This window comes from Limanda limanda, chromosome 9 (assembly GCF_963576545.1).
Source record: "Limanda limanda chromosome 9, fLimLim1.1, whole genome shotgun sequence".
In the NCBI taxonomy this organism is placed as follows: domain Eukaryota; kingdom Metazoa; phylum Chordata; class Actinopteri; order Pleuronectiformes; family Pleuronectidae; genus Limanda; species Limanda limanda.
In genome coordinates this window covers 9,099,220-9,120,833 of record NC_083644.1, presented here as the reverse complement: position 1 = coordinate 9,120,833, position 21,614 = coordinate 9,099,220, and the positions used below count along the sequence as shown (strand labels likewise).

The 21,614-nt window shown below is 42.8% G+C and overlaps 1 protein-coding gene across 1 annotated transcript; it reads right to left on the bottom strand.

Annotated features, from left to right (window-relative positions):
• Positions 1-412: 412 nt before the first annotated feature.
• ano8b (anoctamin 8b) lies at positions 413-18,032 on the bottom strand. Its single transcript, XM_061078588.1, has 20 exons — positions 17,966-18,032; positions 15,455-15,565; positions 14,767-14,899; positions 10,769-10,907; positions 10,598-10,694; positions 10,234-10,350; positions 9,616-9,743; positions 9,343-9,504; positions 9,092-9,244; positions 8,770-8,896; positions 8,555-8,610; positions 8,391-8,465; positions 8,106-8,240; positions 5,936-6,183; positions 5,305-5,464; positions 4,813-5,196; positions 3,688-3,879; positions 2,778-2,909; positions 2,090-2,200; positions 413-1,129 (listed from the first exon to the last, which is right to left on the bottom strand). Exons 1-20 carry the CDS (start codon positions 18,030-18,032, stop codon positions 413-415), a joined length of 3,444 nt encoding a protein of 1,147 aa, XP_060934571.1.
• Positions 18,033-21,614: the final 3,582 nt, after the last annotated feature.

The window sequence follows — 21,614 nt, the reverse complement described above, 5'->3', positions numbered from 1 at the left end:
ATGCTTACAATTTCTGACTAGAAAAAGAAAAAATCAAGAAACACAGCTCTCTGCTTTAAAGGCTTGAAAATATAAGAAACGCAGCTCATGCATTTCTTTATGTATTGCAGACAAGGAAGGGGTTGTATGTTTGTCTGTGTGTGTAAAGGATTGTTTGTGTCTGTGTGTATGCATGTGAATGTGTGTTTATCAGGTCATTGTAGCAACGTCTTTCTCACAAAGCCTGTTTTTTTCCCTGTCCCTCAGCAAAATATCCCAACACACGAGTCACCTCTCATCATCTCATGGTTTCCTCTCCCTGCTTCAGGTACGTCTGCACGCCACGAGGACGATCAGCAGGTGGGTCAGGCTTCTCCTCGCCGTTAACACGTTGCTTCCTCGGCTGAGACGAGTTTCGTTCTCTCTGGAGCGACTAAACTTTAGAGCCGTCCATGACTGTTGAAGGTCCGTTCTCAGAGTCTCCCCCTCCAGGCGAGGGGATCTCGTCTGGAACGCCGTTCAAGTCAGACCTGGAAATGTGTCTTTCTGAAGCGCCCTCCCCGGGTCTGGGCAGCGGCGCCCCGTTCACACACGTCCCGCCCTCGGATTTCCCAAAGTTAAACAGTTTCCCAGGGTTGAAGGCTTTGCTGGGTGACTGAGAACGCTCCTGAGAGCTGCTACCTGATGATGAAGATGATGACGATGCCGCTGCGGTGGCGTTGGCTGCTGAGGCGGCAGACGCCACGACTTCCTTCTTGTTCTCAGGTGACTTGAGGAACTTGAAGCTCAGGAACCCAGGGAGCTTTGGCTCGTTGCTGGTGGGCGACTGCGGCGAGCGGGCGCCAGCCGAGGAGAACTTGCTCTGCAGCGGGATGATCTGCTTCAGCTTCATCACGTTGTTGTTGGCCAGCAGAGAGCTGGGCCTCTTGGGTTTGTCGGACCCCCCGCCTCCTCCCCCTCCTCCACCCCCGGCCCGCGATTTGCTGCCGTGACTCTTGTCATGGTGATGATCCCCAGAGGAGTCGCCCTTGCTCTCGTCCCGCTCCCTCTCTCTCCGGGCCACGTGCTCCGCCTGCCTCTGCCTCTCCTCTTCCTCCCTCTTCCTCCTCTGCAGCTGCTGGTAATGCTGCTGCGCCTGTCGCTCGTGCTTCTGCAGAGGAAGGGAAACATCGCCACGATATGTTTATCGGAATCAGCAGTAACCCAGCAAACCTTTTCTATACTGCAGTGCCAACAATCAAACAAATACCTGACTGTAGTAATAAGCCTGCATTAGCACTGCAGGGCACAGCTACACCTTATTCTCTTTGCCATGTCGTAGAAATTGTATTTCTCAAATGTGTTGTTGTTAAAGTATCAGCAGAATGAAACTCTAGAAAGAAAAGTGCAGCATCGCAGAACAGAATGTTTTCTGCTTCTGCCAAAGAGCTGATGTTTTCATGGGCGTCAGTTTGTTGGTTTATTTCTCAGGAGGATTACACAAAAAATATTTTACGGATTTTCCACCGAACCTGGAGGAAGGATCGGGGAATTTTTTCACATTCTTAAACTATCTTTTATGACAAAGAGGCAAGGACATCCGTAATCGGACGATTCCTTTTAATGCATGTTTTCATCCGTGTATGGATTTTGCTAAATCTTGAGTCTGTACATTTGTTTATTAGTTTATTTGATTGTCAGCAGGATTATGAGAAACTCATTTACTGATTTGCATGACATTTTGTGGATGGGTGAGGGATGACCCAAGGAAGAACCAATACAATTTTTGTGCGGATCCAGAAATGTTTTAACATTTTCGTAGATTTCTCAGAGAACAATTTATAGTAAAAATCTGCTACGTATATATGATTGTTAACAATCTGCTGCAAACAAAAATCTGGATCTAGTACATTTAAATGTGGTTTCATCAGGGGACTGTCAAGACTTTTGCTCTACTGAGTGTTATTCTAGTTTTATTACATTTAAGTAAAATCACGAGGTAATATTTTGAGACCATGTTCAATCTGCCTGAAAAGTTCTTGATCTTGAACTTTATCTCTCTTGAATTGAAATTTTAATTAAAATTAATTAATTAATTGATTAATTAATATAAATAAGTCTCCTCATTTACCTTGAAGGCGTCCCTGCGCTGATAATCCAGTTTAGCCATCTCCTCTGTGACCCATGTGGGAATGTCAGGTATGGCAATGTGGATGATGTACTTCAGGAGAATGGCAAAGTGCTGCAGACAAACAGGAAGAGACTTAAAAACACGACATTAATTCAGTGCAGCCAGGGTCAGAAACAGAGCACCCAACAAACATTGGGCTGTGAGATTCTCCTCCTGATCGGCCCGGCTCCTTTACCAGGCCAAGACAGAGCTGCAGGCTGTTTACCCTTTTCCAAAAATAGAGCCACAGAGTGCACGGCTGACAGAGCCAACGTGAACCAGAGCATGTTCCAGGAAGCAGGAGAAACACGGAGGGAGCTTCAGACTCAGTTATGGACAATCAGTGAACATACTCTATGATCAGAATATATGTTTATAATGCATGCATATTTTTGACCAACCAACACATCTTCTTCTTAACATTCTTTTGAAACTATCTGTAGCATTTAACGAATCGTCCAAAGTCTTTACAGATAGAAAACAAAACCTAAAGTTGTAAATGGATGTGCGACCAGAATATCTGGCACATACTCTGATTAGGGTACATCTTTTGCTGGGTCATTAGAAAAGGGGGGGTGGTGTTGGAAGTGTTCCAGAGTTAAAGTCTGAAAAAGTTCGGAGTCTTTCTGAGTGTCGAGCGAGAACAAACCTCGAGGATGACGATGGAGATGATGGCCATCTCCGGGCTGAGCCACGGGAACAGACGCTGCAGCTGACCACACTGACCAATCAGGTAACAGTTCACGACGATGGCGATTAGGCCCATGGCTTCCATTGCAGTCTGTGAACAAGAGAACAGGTTGCAGCTTTGTTGTTTCTTAAAAAATCGATTTGGTGATTTTGCTGAGAAAAGAGCGAGCTTTTATATTTATATTTATGTTCAGGTTCGTGGCTGTTTGTCCGACTGTTGGCAGGATTACGCCGAAACTACAGAATAGATTTTCCTGAAACTCAGTGGAAGGGTGGAGTGCGGGCCAAACAAGAAGCCATTGATTTTTGGAGTGTATTCCATTAAGTGGCGAATCCATGAATTTGAAAACATTGTGAGATCGGGCGTTTTTGAAATTGTGGGGAATTAATCAAGAGATAATGTAGAGGTCTCTATAAAAAGAAAATGTGCAGAGTGTTAATATCTATGAATAAAGTGAAATATGGTGCAGTTTGGGATAATGATGTGGATTTTGTGAATCAAAATAAGGATTTTAAATGAGGTGATCTGTATTCAGTACTGTACAGTAACAAATATTCAACTTTCAACCATATAAGAATGGATATGTTGTGTTCCCTGTGAGCAATTTGCAGAAAATGTTCTGTATACATGTTGATCTAAATACATATTCTGTATATGCAATTTGGTCATAAAGTGGCCAATTACCCTCAGTTAAGTGCTAGTTGTGATTGTTTTCAGCCCGATGTTAGTGCTTGATAAAATCCAATGCCAATGCTACATACAGTAGTCAAGGTTCAATATTTCGAGTTGTCCTCGAGTGACAATAAATTCTGCTGACGTTCAGGCTTGGCAGAAAAAGCTCATGAGCTAATGTCAACTCTTCACTCACCTGCCACTGGCCGATGCTCTCCACCCGGAGTCCGAACGGCCTCTGCAGGCCGGTGCAGAGCTTGAAGGCATCGCTGCGGATCTCGATGATATTGTTGATGAGCGCGCACATGGCCGCCAGGGGGAAGGCTGAGGAGAAGAGCACCACGTATCCGAACTGGACAAACATCTCCTGGTAGTCCTGGAAGGTGTCCTGGGAGGGACAAAAGAGATCATTGCACCACAGCTCGGGTCCGAATGCCAACATTGCACTAATAGAGAAGAAGAATTTGTTTGACTGGAGCAAATCAATGAGCAGAAGAACAGATAAGAAAGGTGATAGCTTAGCATTTTTTGAAACAATAGTTGTTATTCAGATCACACTCTGGGCTCTTGGGCAGTCGTGTCACTGAAGGCTGATGGATTCTGTTCATGTTGCAGTGCTGAACTAAGTATGAGGAGAATGACAGCGAGTTCCCCAGCTGACAACATGCAGAAGAAGGTGGTTTTCTACTATTAGACAACATCTAGTTGCTGTTTTCTATCTGTTCTGATCATGTTATTGCGTCACAATGAGACTGATCTACAGAGAAACTCTCTGCGATCTAACTTTCATAGAAAACCGCTCAGATGAATTTGTCCGTCTGGGGGTTTCTGTTATGAGACATTTAGAAAGCAAGGGTCAATCAGCTTTTCAAATAATCTACTCAAACAGAAATAATCTCAGAAATAATCTGATCATAATGAAATACAGAATTTGCTGCCTGGATCGTCACAGAAAAGTAGATCTACATCCCGAGTGTGTCCCCTGTGTTCATAGTGATGCAGGGTTTTGGGCTTGTACTCAATTTACCTTGTGTGTTTGCTAAAGAAGTCGCAGCAATGAGGATTAGTACGGATTTACGAGTTTGTTTGAACTGCAAAAACAAAATGACAAAATACACAGTGCAGTTTTCTTTCCCAGCCACCGTAATATAAAGTGACGCTCGGCTTTGTCAATTAACATCAGTCTTTCCTGGGTCTGTGCTATTACAAGTGTTATTACAACTCGTCTTCCTGATATGAGGGAAACACCCAGGGTGACTGATACAACGTCTGTCTGTTGACACACTGTCCACAGTTCACAGAAGAGATGTTTCCTCCTTACAGCATAAGACTGCATGCAGCTCTCCATCTCAGCCTGAGTGAGCGTGGTGCTCTCCCTCTCTTCGGGGGGGTCAATCCACGACTCCCTTTTCGTTTTAGGCTCGGGTCTCTCCGTGCTCCCGCCTCTTCTCCTGTTTCGCAGTGACATGCTGCTGTCAGAGCCGGAGGGAAGTGGAGCAGCAGCAGCAGCAGCATTAGCTCCCTCCGCCGCACCTGTCCCTCCCCCACCGGTCTCCTTCACATCATGGATGTCATTATCGTCGTCGTCGTCACACATTTCAAACATAGAGGCCGGGTCCATTCCCTTTTCCACCATGGTGGGGCTCCCTTCGTCCACGAAACTGTTGTCCATGGGGGGTCCAGTGCAGACGGGCCTTCTGTCCACCTGAGCATCATCATAGATCAGCAAAAAAATCTATTAATAATAAAGGCTATATTAAATATATTAAAAAAACAGTACAAGTCACATTTTTGTTACCACAGTGTATTTTACCTTCTCTATGAAGCTGACCTTCCTCAGCTTCAAACCGCAGTCGATCAGACTTTCCTCCTCCGTCTCTCCTTCGCTGAACCTCCCACTGTCGGCCTCGTCCCGCTCACCTCCCTCCTCTTCATCGGGCACCCCGCACCCCCCGTTTAAACACTTCTTCTCCCTGAGAGGAGTCGAAGAGACCAACAGACGTCAGACAAAACGTGTTAAAAACAACAAATACGATTGTGTCAACAGCTCAGTGTCTAACCCCAACTTGAATCATAACTGTCTGTTTGAACACAAGGTCTGTCTGCAGTGACTTATACTTTAGGTGTTGATGTTTATATCTGAAGCCCCATCAATATGGATTTTTTGGAGTAATACATTTCAATAACAATATAATGTCTGATAAATAAAAAATAAATATATATATTTGCAAGTATAACAGACATAAATGCATCTTCTCTGCAGGATACTAAAAGCTTTTATTTATCGTATATGTGTAAATGAAAACATAAATGTTGATATGTCTGTGAAATTGGTTGTTTTTCAAAAGGAATAATTTCACACAAATACAGCTAATTATATAGATGTTGAATTCAGAAAATTAACCCATTTTAATGTTAAACGTAATGTAAGTAATGAGTCTGACCTCCTCTCTGGCTGCCCCAGCCCAGGCCGCGTGCCCCTCAGTCCAGGTCCCGGCATGTGATGGTCAGTGGGAGAGACCTGGGCTTTCCCAGCGGCCAGCCGGGCATACTTCAGCAGCACTGAGAGCAGCAGGTCCCACATGGCTCGCAGTGAGAGCTCGCCCAGCTTGTGGCGCTCATACAGATAAGGCTGCAGCACCTCCTTCACATTTTGAAGGAACTGGCGAATGATGAGCAGAGTGGCCAGCATCTTGAGAAGGACGCAGAGGAACAGTCATGACTCATCAGAACATTTTAAAGAAACGCCTCCCTGGAAAACAAAATGCAAACTGCTCGGGATGCAAGAGGAACAAAGAGGGCCGGCTGGACAGAGGAGAGAATAGACTCCCAGGCTGAGAGGATCAGTGGGAAACACACTCTTAATGCAACAAATCAATCATAACACACTTATGTATGCAGACTCTATCCACAAGCAAATCACGTAAGACAGAGGCCTGCTGCAGAATGCTTCCCAGTGCATTAAAAATGTCATGACTTCCTTGGGATGTGTCCAGAAGTGTAATATATTTGAAAGAACCAACATCAGAGCGTCTAATTCACTGTGGGAATATGCTCCAACACCTCTGAAAGCATATTTCACTGATGATCATGAGCATTAGAAGCCTTTCAGTAACTCTCATACCAAACAAATGCAAATCCTATATTTGAACCATCATGCTTAATTTACTTAAAAACAAGACTTAATATATATGAAGATATATTCGACTGTACTTTCTTCTTTCTCTGATGGTTCAAACTATTTTGGGTTGACTTTCACTTTCACCACCGAATAAAACACATCCCATAAAGCTTTAGCATGTTGATGTGTGTTTTTTCAGCGATTTCTCCAGCGAGTTAAGTAATAAAACACATTGAGCTAATAGAAATGGAAATAGAAAAATGTCCTTATACACCAGAATCATCCTTTAACACTCAAAACCAAGCAGTGAGTTTATCTTCAGCCGTTTAACATAAACCCAGAGGATGAACATTGTCATTAACTGCGTCACGAAGGCTTTACTGTTGTTTCATCCTGTCTCCAAGTCAAATAATGCTGATGCACAAGATGCAAACACCAAACCACACTGAATCCCAGTCAAGGACACGGACAGAATGTTATTTCAGTCAATGATGGGAGACCTCGGAAAACGGAGAAAAGGAGATCGTGTGTTCCCGCTGCTTCCGACTGGAACAGTCAGCTCAGCCATGTCAGAGTTTGAATCAAGCTGACAACAGCAGATGGTTTTCTGTGTTTTTAGTGTTTTAGCCAGGTTATTTTTACTTTTGTTTTCTATTTATTTCACTACAGCAGCGAGAGTAACTACAAAAATACAAGAAAAGTCGTGTCTATCTAGCTTATTTTTACTTTTCTTCTATTTATTTCACTGCGGCAAATGGATAAATCCAAGAAAAGTCGTGTCTGCTTATTTTTATTCTTGTGTGGTAATATAGTGTTCAGAATATATATTATGAAGTGTGCACAGTATATAAGTTGGTACTACGACATGGGAAAACAATGAAGTCAGGTGATTTTATCAGTTTATGAATGAATTGTCACTCCGGCTGAGAGAGTAACAGAAACTGGCAAGACTGGGTGAGAAATGTAAGTGTGAGTAAGTGTGAGAGTTGTAAACAACGATTTACTCAGACTGCATGAGAGGAAAAGACAAATAAAGAAATCCATTTTGACTCCACATTACCCAATGTCAAAGAAAAACGTGTATGCAGGTGAGGTGGTCTCATGAAGGGAAGGTGGGTTGGGGGTGTGGTGTGAGTTCTCAGTCGTCCACCAGTCATTTAACACTTAGTTATTTTGAGATTAGAATATCAACGCATGAACCGGGCCCACATGTCACTGCTGTCTGGGAAGTTTCAAAATGACACATATCATATTTGAGAAGGTGATATCGTCAAATCTGAATTTGGTTTTAGTTTTTAAAACGTGAAAATGAATCCTTTAATGCCTATAGAAAACAATTAAATTTGTAAAAGCAAGCCTTCACCAGACAGAGACAATTAAAACAATGGGCTGCTGGTTCATCCAACACACTCATGGTTGAAAAGTGCCATGCAAAAGGACCCCCATAATTGGACCTTTGATCTCCCACCCTGAGGATGAACAGTGGCTCGTACTTTGGACCTGAGAAAAGCCCTGGAGAACCAGGGGACAGAGACTATATACATCTTGATCTTGAAACGGAGGGAGGGCAGCAGGTTAAGCCGGACCTGCCGCTGCAGACTCCTCAATAGAGACAACACCAGCAGCATCTTCCACAGACACACAAATGGATGGAAGTGTGGATGGATGGTTATGGGAATCAATGCATGGAAGCAAAGAGAGCAGAGGATTTTAAGAATGAGAGATTACTACAACACGAGTTGGGAGTCTGGAGATTTACCCACGGAGACGTTTCTTACCTCTTTCAGACGCTCCATGTCTTTGAGGTAGAATCCAATGTAAAAAAGGCTGAGATAAGAATTTACAAACTGAAACTGCAAGAGAAAGAGAGGCCAGGTGTCATATTTGAAAGGAAATAATCAGATTATATGGTTTAGATATTATGTAATGAAAAGCCACTCACAAGAACCATTTTGATGATGAGATTTTTCTCATAGGCACTCTGGAGTCTATAGTTTTCTGTTGAAACATAATATACAGTGAATAATCTCTTATTGCACCGCTTGAAGAATCTTAAACAATTTAATATACTGCAAAATAAAAGTTAATTAGAGTTTACAAGAATCACAAATGACAACATCGTTATCTTTAATAATAAAGATCTTTATTAATCCTCACCCATGTCGTTGAGCCAGCAGGCGATCTTCCTGTACACCTCGTCACATGCCGTCACAGTGATGGCTAGCATTATTTTGGGGATGAAGCGAGCTAGCCGAGGCATTTCCTTGATCCCCATCACAAACTCCTGCAGGGACACAGATTTTTGTTCATCATCTCCAAGAAAAAAACATCAAGCACGTGTTGGCTCTCAGCTCTTTGAAAGACAAGTTCAATAGCAGGGACCACGCCACAAAAATACACAATTCAAAAGGTTTTAAGTATGAGTGCTACGTTCAGACGAGCAGGAGACGTGTGCAACAGATGCTGACAGCTGACTGACCTGCAGCTCAAAGCAGATGAGCATGACCAGGAAGACAAAACAGAGACAGAGGATACAGATGGGCAGGCTGACCAGCCACCTGAATACACGCCTCCTCCACGGAGGATAGTAGAACTCCTCACATCCTGTTATGGGACTACAGCGCTTGACTCCCTGCAGACAGAGAGAGGCAGAGAGAGAGAGAAAGAGTGTGAACAACCTCATATAGAGGAGGGGAGGAAAGGAGGGTGGAAGGTTTTACTTTCTCTCACCCGGAACTGAGGCCGTGGTTCCTCTAGGGATTCAGACGGCGTGTCCAGAGTTCCCCACTTGTACGCCAGCTCGGCCCCCCGCCTCTTCCACCGCTCCAGAAACAGAGTGGCCCACACCACGTTGAACAGGGCGAACACCACACAGCAGATGTCACGGCTCGTCTAAAAGGCCAAAAACACAAACAGATGCTTAAACCTCTGATCAGGTTATACTATACTTTTTCGGCTGGTGATTAGAGATGTTTTAGGCCACGACAGGATTCTCCCACTCACCTGATCTGACTCGGTGAGCATCCACAGCACAAAGCCGATCACAGCAGGATACAACATGGATGTGGTGTAGAAACCCAACCAGGCAAAATACATGGCGATCTTCACCCCGAAATAGTCACAGATATCATCTGCACAGACACAGGGAAGAACAGAAGTAAGAATGAGGAAAACGCTGTGTGTGCTGCTTATTCCACAGTCAGACAATGCTAAATATTTTATTTTGTAATAAAGTTCTTTCATCATCAAGACATTAGGATGTTATTTTTACCATATGAGGACAAATTATTGATTAATCCTAATAAACTGTACATAGTGTCTTTAATGGCTATTGGTTGGAGAAGTTCATGCATAATTAAACTACACTTTACATCCTTATCTGACTTTGTAGAGATGTTACGATGAAATCATTCCTACCATGTGATTATAAGTTATTTTTGATCTATACAAGCTTCAGGTCATGTTTGTAATCCAATAGGACGCAGAGACAAAACATTTTCTGGGTTCTTTGTAACTTCTTCATGGTGTAATTTGTCACATATGATATGAAACAAGTGGGAATAACTGATTAGTATAAGCTTCAGATTGTCTCAGTCTGTGCTCATGTTTGGTGATTCTGACCTAAAGGCTGTTTCTCACAAACAGCCTGGACCCAGGACTTCATCAGCTGACCCAGGATCCTCTGCTCATGGAGAGGAAACATCTGCTGGATCACACCTCGCGCACTCAGCTCCGGGACTGCAGAGGATAACGAAGCAAGAGGAGAATAAATTGGATTTGCACAGAAGACAGAAACGCAAAGAGATCAGAGAGGAGTAGAAAATAAAATGATCAACTGCAGTAAACTGTGAGATCCTCATGACCTCAAACCCAAACCAACTGAGGGATTATCTGCAAAGCCGAGCAGGGAAAACCCCTCTGTCTCAAAAATGACAAACATCACCAAATCTCTCCTAGCATTGTACTGATGATAGAAGCAGCTTACTGATTGGCTGGCCCTCCAGGAAGTTGATATTGTGAAGCACCTCCCCGTGTTTGGCACGTAGATTTTCCAGCCAGTATTTAATGATGCTCTGCCTCTCCTGCAGAGAACGAGAGGAGTGAGACACGCATGGTAACTTCAGAACATGTTCATACGTGTGTTAGCGACTCTGACCTGTGACGTGAAGAAGCACAGCTCGCTCTCGATGTTCTCGTAGATGTAGTCCTCCTCGCAGGAGAAGCTGCGTGTTCCTCCTCCGAACTCGGGCTTCACTCCTTTCCTCAGTCCCATCTCGTCAGCACCTCGCAACAAACTGCAGCACAAAGAAAAACCACAAACCTTAAACGTTCGGTTCAACTTGTCACAACAACGTTTGTTTCAGAGAGTGACTGATATGCACATATTGCACATGTATGTTAACAATCTGTTGCGTACCATTGAAATAAAAGTATATGTACATAGAAATCTGGATTTAAGGTATTTATTGCTGATATATAGAATAATATTGTTTTTGTGTAAAATATTTCTATTTCTTTTCTATACTTTGTTTCATAACATAATTATAATTTCCTTTGACTATTTTCAGACATTTGTAGAAAAAACTATAGATAAATTTGTTGAAAACATTATTATATTTGTTAATTGAAGTCATGTTGTGTGTAGCTGAACACATTTCTAAACACACTTAATTTTATCTGCGTAGAAAACAATGGTAGATAGATAGATAGATAGATAGATAGATAGATAGATAGATAGATAGATAGATAGATAGATAGATAGATAGATAGATAGATAGATAGATAGATAGATAGATAGATAGATAGATAGATAGATAGATAGATAGATAGATAGATAGATAGATAGATAGATAGATAGATAGATAGATAGATAGATAGATAGATAGATATAGATAGATAGATAGATAGATAGATAGATAGATAGATAGATAGATAGATAGATCGATAGATACATAAACAGATAGATAGATAGATAGATAGATGTCCCAACAACCCCTCCTCCATGTCTCCTTCTCTTCCTCCCTCCTCCTCATTCTCCTCCTTCCCTGTCACTCTGTCTCCTCTCTCCTCCATCCCTCTTATCCCCCCCTCTCTCCATCCTTTCATGCCAATGAGTTCTCTCATTGACCCCCCCCCCTCCCCTTCGTCATCCCATCATCCCTTTCTCCTCTCCTTATGCCCTTCCCAGCAGCTTTGTAATAATGCAGCACCACGCCCTCTGTTCCCCACAGGCCGACAGCTCACCTCTCTCTCTCTCTCTCTCTCTCTCTCACTCTCTCTCTCTCCCTCCCTTCCTCACATGTACATGTATGAATAGTTTAGCCTGTAGCATCCATCCATCATGCAGCTCCAGGCACTTGGAGGAGCCGGACAGAGACACACACTCAGCACTTGGATGGATTGCAGCAGGAATGTGAGGTGTACGGTTCTGCATCACCCCTGACTGGTGTTTAGTGAGCGCAGCTGTTACAGACAATGTCCTTGTCTGAGGAGGCAAAAAAACATGGCTGTCTCTGTTTAAACCAACTGTTTAGTAATCTAAGCCAATAACTGCAGGGCCTCTCAGAGGTGTGTGGCTCCTTCTGCTGCCAGGAATCTTAATGAGATCCTCCCTCTCTTATTTGATCACAAACTTTATCGTCCTTTTACACTCGTCCTAATTTGGAGACGCAATTAAAACACAGCATGTGGACAAAGCCGAGCTTAGACAGCAGAATTCTGAGGGGACGTTCTGCACGTAAGGTTTATGCCAATTCAATATATGTATATCCGGTTGTAGACTGTCAGCAAAATTGAATGGCTGCAAACTGCCCAGTCATGGCTGAGGAATGAGTAATGGATTGCAACTGTGCTTTCTAATTAATAAATAGAGCCATTGTGAAAAAGGTCTCTCGCTGTGATGATGCATGAGAGCAACGCAGGATTCCTTCACTAGTTACTGAGCTCCTTCAAAACAAGCACTTAGTGTGAAAACAACCCTGATGATATCATAATGAAACACAAGCCTGCGTGGAGCCCTCAGCTTGTCTTCTCAGATACAGATGGTCGACGAGTTAAAAGTGTCTACCAGACTACATTTGGCCACTATTCAAACATTAACACGGCTGCTTCAAAGATTTTAGATAGTGGAGATGTAAGATCTCAAGATAAAAATGTTCAAACGTTTGATATAAATTATGATTACGATAAATATCACATTACTATTATCTTTGCCAAGATTTTGAATGATATTTTTCCTTAAACTTTTGAACATCGCTAACTGGACTAAAGAGGGAGGGAAAGTCTCAGTGCTTCAGGAACAGTTATCCAAGGTGAGAGGGCGAGATACTTCATGTTAACGTTTCTATCACATGAAATGTAGGTCAACTCATCTGACAGCAGGTGTGTGTGTGTTTTTTTGTGTGTGCGAGAGAGAGAGAGAGAGAGAGAAAGGAGAAATAGCTAGAGTGAGAGAAGGAGAGAGAGAGCAAGAGTGAGAGAGAAAGGAGAAATAGTGACATTGAAATCCTTTTTCCTTGAGCATTTCTCTGAAAGCCGACTCTCTCTCTCTCTCTCTCTCTCTCTCTCTCCTCCCACCACGTTACCTTTTCTCACTCCTTCCTTGTCCTCTCTGCCCTCATCCTCTCACTTATTCTCTCTGCTTCTGCCCTTCTCTTTCATGTTCTGTTTATTTCTTCCTGTCTTTTCCTCCTGGCCATCTGTCCACTCCTGCTCCATTCACAGGGAATGGTTTGGTCTCTTTTTTAAATGCACAGTCAGCAGAGAGGACTCAACATTTGTCATGTGCTGAAATGTAATAGGGAGCAGTGAGTGCTGTTCTCGTCTGCTGGATTGGATTTCTCAGTATTTATACACCAAAGTCAACGCTGAGATGCAAACGACCCTGCGCCCGTGCACAATTCCCACAGGCATCTTCTTTTTGAAAGACACTGTGTCTGTGTGTTTTGATCACAATGCATACAATCAACCACTGTTTAACCTGCGCCTGGCTTCCTGCAACACTGGAAACAACCTGCAGCCCATGCAGCAGCAGAGGAGTGGAGCCGATACACCTGTCGTCACTGCAGCTTCACTAATGATCCACCGTGCAGGAGCTAAACTGCTCGGCTTATTATAGCTGCAGTTATATATTTTTATATATATGTATGAAAACCATGACAAATGACTGTGCTATTTCACTCTAGCACAGAACAACAGGGATATTTTTAATCTGCAATATCCCAACTCCGTCAGAAGCATCTAAAAATAACTGTAGCTCAAACTACTGGAGGAAGTGATCTATTGTATTATTCAGTAGCCAGTGCGTTCATTTCCTGTCTCTCAGGAGGAAAGTTACAGCTGTAACTTCTGGTCTGTGTCGTGTCCAGAGTGACAGTGTGATTAATTCACAAAGCTAAAGTAAATAGGGCCTCAACAGCAGCTACCTGTAACAGGTCACGAGAGAGAAGCAGAAATGGGTGTGTTCAGCAGGGTTAAATATAAATACGGAGCCGTCAAATCTTTTTATATCGCTGGGAATATTTTTACCTTCACAAAGGAAGTTTTGTTTTTGTCTGCGTTCATTTGTTAGATAACAGGAGAAAAACGTCTCAACCTTATTTCCATGGAATTATGTGGAGGGTCGGGGCGGGACCCAAGTAAGAACCCATTCCATTTTGGAGCGGATCCAGATTTGAACTTTCTTTAACATTAGGAGCCTTCTCCAACATTTCCTTTGCTTTCTCAGAGAATACTTCATGGACCTTGATGAAAAGCATCAGGCATGTTTAGTGGGCTGACTGCCGATCCAAATCCAAATCAGGATTTAGTGGATTTAAATGTGGTTTCATCAGGAGACTGTTGGGCCTTGGTGGAGGTATGTGCTCTCTGAGTCACATTCCACTTTACCCATGTGGAGAAATACATATAAATATTGTGAAATGCACTAATTCACAAATGAGAAAACTGATTTCCTTTCTTTATATTTCTCATGGTCAAATACAGCAGCAGGGATAAGATTTAGGTTTAAACTATTTATCAGTTTGCTTTATCCACCTCCCTTAACATAAGGATACACTGCTTCTCTCTTATTTCACTGAAAATTGATTATTTCGGGGGTTTGCACAAAACATCTGGAAAACTGTGATGAACGGGAGTCTTGGGCAGATTTCTTACTTTTCATACGTGGCGGTGACGAAGAACGCGTAGACTCGTGTGTGCTTGTGATGTCGAATCTGTATGATGAGCTCTGGGATTCCCAGCCGGATGTGGTTCAGTAGCCATAGTAACGTGTGGTCATCTGTGGCGTCTGTGGTAGGAAACGAAGAAGAGAAACACATTTTCAAACATATCCACGCATCATCGTACACAGGAGCTGCTCCATCCTCCCACTGCTTATTCCTGAGCGGCAGCTGGAGGCGAAGTGTCGTACTAACAAACACTAGACATTGACTTTTCCTCTCTGCCGTCTGAGCTGGTTCACTTATTCCAGCTGATCACAAGCCGGATCCTCTAATGTTAAAGCTTTGGCTCAGAGAGTTGAAGGGATAATAATGTAACCCTGGTTTCTGACTGGGTCGAGTTCTTTATGCTGTGGGCACAGTGTCAACAGTAACAAGGATATCAAATATCCTCAATATTAAAGTTGCAATTATCCTTTTTGCTGTCGACAGTATCATCTAACTATTCATTCTTGTAACAACCATTACAAAATGAAGAAGAATAAAAAGAAGTTCCTCTAATCCCTGGCTTAGTTTATGGTCCGGGCAGGAAGTATGATAAGTAAAGGTTGGGCTTAAGGACCAGGGATGTCCTCAAATAAATAGAGATACAGACGAGAGTGTTTGTGTGTGGAGTGCTTGACCTGCAAATGTCATGAGGACGTCACAGTTCTCTGTGGGCACCGTCTTCATCCAAGACTTATGAGACATGATGTGTCTCCCGGCCTGCAGCAGCCGCTTTCCGAACAGCTTATCTGAGAGAGAGAGAGGAGAGAGAAGAGAATGTCACCTTTTAAAACAGCTTGAGGAGTGATGACATTTCTGACATTTTCAACAACACCCCCCAAATCTTAGAGCCACTGCCCCAAGAACACACACAAACACACACAGAGTCGCCCTCCTTGGTGGGACAGATATAAATGTCGTGCCCCTTCACCTCACAACATGACACTAACAGAACTAATCTGCTGCCGACACCAGAAGCCAACACTCTCTGTATTGTAACACACACTCACACACACACCAACACACACACAAACGCACAAACACACAGCTCAATCAACTCATCACGTCACTGCAGATATTTCCCCTCATCTTCTGCCAGGTCCTGACTCCTCAGTTCAACTCTTCTTTCCATGTCTCTATTCCTGTACTAATAAAACTCCCCAAAGAGCTCCACTGTAGCCAAACAGTAGTTTCACATCATAACACAGTCACCCTCAAAGCAGCAGACTGAAGGTAAATAACGCACCTTGTGTATATCCTCTGGGCTGGATCCTGTTACGTCAAGGATATGTTATATTTGAGCTTTGGTCTCCCGGCTCAAATTAACCTTATCTTAACTTTTAACACCTGATTCATGTGCAACCGACCCTCTTGAGTCTCAGATTCCCGGCACTGAGTACCTCAGGGAGGCAGCAGACACAGACAGTTCAAACAGGAATAAAGCGATTATGTGACCACAACGTTTAGCTGTCAGAGAAAAGTCTGTAGAAGCCGTTCCCGTCTTTTACTTTCCTGAATCATAATGACAGCGGCCTGGAGAGAATGCCTCTCCTATAACAGCCCTGTGATCACCGAGGCGTGGGGAGTCAGAGGAGACAGGAAGCGGAGAAGAGATCGCGCAATATACCGTTTATTTTAATGTTTATGGGAAAGACAAAAACTAAATTTTAAAAAGGATGGTGATGGATATGGATTTTACTGTGATTGATTAGGTATCGAAGCGAATCCACACCCACGCGCCCATGAAGGTCATGGCAACAGCAGGCAGTAAATTTAACCATGACACCTGCACTACTGCCGTCGATGCCGTAAATCAAACTGTTTCTCTGCGTGTTCTGCGGCACCAATAAACATATGTCACATAAAAACATCATTTTGGAGCTCAGTGTGCGCCCCCCACCCCCACACACACATACACTTCCTGGTAATGGAGCAAACAGGAACACGTGGGAGATTCCCAGAAGACGATGCAAATACACACAACACAAAGCTGATAGACAAATAAAGTCACGACGCCAAATGAAAGCCAATTTTTTGCACTTTTGCAATTTTGAGCACACAAAGCTGCCTTAATGTAGATCTACAAAGTGTAATTGAGGGTCATTAGTGATGAACCCACAGATCATTATCAGTAAATCTCTGCGGCACCCTTCAGCTGAACAGAGATTTATCTATTAGGATCAATGCGGAGGTTTCTGCTCCCTAAGCTCACTGCAGTCACAGCAGGAAGCTGCTTTTTAGATAAAGTGTTGTGATAGACGCAGACCAACCTGCAGACAAAGCCAGTGTCGGAACCCAGTGATGCATTTAGCTGAATAAGCATGAGCCTGATATTTTATTCAGGCGCTGTTGACACCAGGGCGGCATGGTGGTGTAGTGGGTAGCTCTGTTGCCTGACTTCTTGGTTCAAATCCCAGATTGGCCTGGGGTCTTATTGGAGTTTTTCCTTTTCTCCCCATGTTTGCATGGGTTCTCTCTGGGTTCTCCAACTTCCTTCCACAATCCCAAAACATGCAGGTTGTGGTTAATTGTAGATTTTAATTGGCCGTAGGTGTAAATGTGTGTGTCATATCCTGTGATATCCTGGTGACCTGACCAGGGTTCACACTGCCTCTTGCCTGATGTCAGCTTAAAACGATAAGTGGTTTAAATAATGGATGGATAATCGAGACCAAAACAGCTACAAGGAGAGAGAATATTGAATTCATCCATCAGCTGGCCAGAGATACAATTCTGTTTGCTGTTATTGTTACTCCATGTTTGCAGGACATGCACGATCCCAACAAATGATGGTTTAACACAAATAAAAAGTAGCATTAAAATAGTGTTAACATATACTGTGGTTTTCTATCACACATCATTCACACTGGATAGGAGAATAGCAGGTTCCCCTTCATCCTAATTTATTTCCTCACATTTCCTTCCGCTCTATTTTGTAAAAAGTACAATCATCTGGCAACAAAATAAAATAAAAACCCAGTATTCTGTATCTACTCCGACTTGTCGCTTTTTTCATAAAATTCAACCATCAACTCATTTCCCTGAAGATGATATTTTCTGTCAGGAAAGATCAAAACGTGTCGGAGGAGCGAACAGAACTTGACTCGGAGGTCTCATTACTATTTAGAGGATTTCTCTTCAGTACTTACAAACAGGTTGTGACAACTTTATCTGGTTCCACACGGCTCTTCCCCTTCGAAGAACATCTTCAAGCATCGCAGCAGGTCCAACACGAAACACAACCTCGGTAGTTTTTGTATTTTTTTCTAACTTCGTGCGGTTCTTCTGGATCCTGAAACCAGACTGAACGCCTCGCTGTGCTCAGAAAGAAATGCTGCAGGCAGTGCTGCGACATGACAGCAATTCTAATGAGTCCTGTATTATTTGCTGAGGGCACACACACACACACACACACACACACACACACACAGACACACACACACACACACACACACACTCTCTCTCTCTTTGTCTCTCTCTCTCTCCTGGAACAGTTAGCAGACTGGTTCTAACACTTATTTCTGAGTGCGCACTCTGATGGTTTGAATACATTTGTACTTTTTGTTCTGTTGTTTAACAAGAACAGCATTTCCTGAATCACCCTTCAAGGTTTCACGGCGCAGACACAGGCCTGTCTATCAGATTTGTGCGACTCTGTGTGTAACTGTGTATAGTTTTTTTTCAGACACACACTGAACTCAAATATCATAGTCAGTTGCTCTGGATCTCTTTTGGATCTTTTCCTGCCAGCCCCCCCCCCCTAATAAAATGCCAGAAAGTTGGGTCCATGTGAAAGGACAGCAGAACGGGCATGTTGATGTTTATAACACACAACGGACGCAAAACTGAAAAAAAAACAACACAAATAGTACAAATATGTCAGGATGAAAAAGAGAGAGTGGGAAGATGCCACAAAGATGTCAACCTTGGAAAGACAGCAACCTTTTGCAGATTTGCTGATGTGCTGCAAACAAACGCAGGATTTTTACTGCTGAATTTATACTTCATCGTCCTGCCTCCTGCGAGTTATCTGCAGATGCCAGACATTGTCCTGTTGTTTACACGTCTGACCTGGAAAATCTCCTGCTGTGTTTCTCATTTGTTAAAGGCAATCTCTGGAAACTGCCCAATTCTCTGGAGTTCACGTCCGAAAACAACTTCAGAGTGTTTCTTTGCAATCCACGAACAAACCACCTCTCAGCTGTAAAACTGTCAGGGGATAATTCTGTTTTCACACACAAGCAGTCATGTGATCCATTGTTTTTATAGAAAAAGCGATAGGGGTTTTTGTGCAGTTCAGTGAAAACACGTCTTGTTAATTTCCAGTCCATTACATAAAATCCTTTTTTAACCCATTTGACTCATTATTTCCACCCCCCATTGATTAAGCAAGGGCAATCAATTTGTATTGACGGCTTTCACCTAATTTCACCTCATTAGTGTTCATTCTGTAAAGAGTGAGCGCCACAAAAAATTTGCACACAGCTTAAGATGGATTTTACCGTGCAAACTCCTTTTACTGTCTTCAAAAGATCAAATGTACAGTATAAAGAGTTTTAAAATTCCATGATGCCACCCTGTAATGTTGCCTTGATTTAGCGAGCCTCACCGACCCCTATCCCATTCTCGCTCAAAACACCCTCTAACATGTTGTTGGTTTTTATTCGGCTTGTTTTTATTCATTTATTTTTTTTTTTTCTCTACTGATCTGTGATTATTGTCTACATGTACACACTGTACCTCTCCCAAAATGTAAAACGTTACCCAATTTTGAAAAAGGTTGACAGCAGAAGAAAGAATTGCCCTTGGGCTGATGTAAGTTTTTGTTAGCAACTGTCAAAAAAAAATAAAGAATATAAAAAAAAAAAAAAAAAAATTCCATGTTGCCTGTGTCTTTTAAATGACAATTAAATCTCTTTATATAATGTATGAGTTTATTTGTAGAGCACCAAATCAGGCACTTTGCAGAGGAAGTTCTACACATGATCCCAAATGTTGTTTACGTGAGAAAAAACGAGTTTGAAAAGCTCCTTTCGGCCGCATAACAGAAACCAGGTCAATGTAGACGAGGTTGGCCGCTGTGATACAGACACAGCCTGCACGACCCACGGCCTTCACAGCGATGTGTTGGAGGGCTGCAGCTTATCACACAGCAGCCAGGCAGTCGTAACCATCGGGGCGTCTTTCTCTGATCTGAGTCGCTCCCTCTTCAGCGTTTCTGTGGGGTATTTACCCCGTGCGTTACCATGCAGGTATTTGTCTGTGAGCACAAGTGTGAGCCTGAGATAGCCACTATGAGATTAATTGGGTGCAAGTGATTATGAAACTCAGGCAAATGCGGAAATGAAGAAGGTCACAGACTCGATGATGCCTCTCCTTGCAGTGTGACTGGGTTTGATAACAGGCTGCTCTTTATGCTTGGCTGCAGCCGCTTTGGGTCAATTGATGATTTAACTCAGTCAGGTAGAAGTTGTATAAAGTTTTCTACCGAATGTTCCTGCACAATCGTCACAGCAACACAAGGGAGCTCTGCAGTATTTTGTGTAAGAGAATAAAAAAATGTGTCAGTTGAACTGATCATTTAATTATTCTTTTTTTTCCCAGGCATTCATTTTGATGCTGGGGAGTAATTGCTTTAGGTTTTTGCTCGGGAGCCGCTCAGGGACTCGGGCTGAACATTTCATCTGATTATTTCCAAACAAGCTGCTGCTGTTGCTTCAGTAGCTATAGAACTCATCACTTCCTATAGAATAGGGGATTTATTTTCCAGGTAAGACCTTGTACAACACAGCAGGCAAAGCAGCGGCAAGCTTAAGGCAAGTGTCTTCATTTCCTGTTCGTCACACACACCGTTTAAACGCAACAATATATAACTTCAGCCACTAGTGGTCACTCCAAACAATAACAACGGACCTATGGGAGAGAAGTAAACTGTGATAATCTTGAACAATAACAAGTGACCAATACAACCAGTGGAAGGAAAATAATCAACTAACTGGCAAGAAGTGTGTTTTTCTTTGTTGTTGTTAGAGTCTGACAAAGCCATGGGTAAAGCAGATATAATGCAATTCAAATAAATATCTTTAAATAACAAATACACTTGTATCTATGCAGGAGCCCATGGTCCTAAAATGAGGAGTCAGGCACATGTCGTCCTTTGTTCACTTGAGGCAGCAGCAAGTTATTGCTCTACCAGCCAATAACAACCTGGAGTACAGATGGTGGTGCAGTATTTCTCTGGTATTTTAAGATTATCAAGATAATAACTACAATGCACCTACACACACACACACACAGATGGTCTCGGTCACACTAGAGCAGATCTGTTCCCTCAGCAGAGAAACAACCTCTAATAGCGAATAGTGACGCTGCCAGCACACTTGGCTTTTAAGGGGAGTGTGATATGACATTCTGATTTATGTTTATGTGTGTTTATTGCACACCCATGATTAATTAAGAGACTCGGTACGACCATGCTCCTGATGCAGCAACCTTTTTAATGCTGTTTAACCAGCAAAGTGGATTTCACACACCCTCGAGGCACTTGCAATGTTCTAGACCATACACTTAGATAATTACAAAAGGGCCCATTAATATCATAATAACAGTAAGACATCAGATTTGAAGTGTATAGTTCTTTGTGAAATATTACAAATGGGAGAAGCCTTGGATATAAACTGGGCTTGATGCGGGTCCTGCGTTTGTTTCACCAATTATTCAATCATGAGATAACATGTTTGCTGAATTAGCACAAACGCTCTGTGATTGGGTGGACATCATATTTCTCTTTTTGACTTG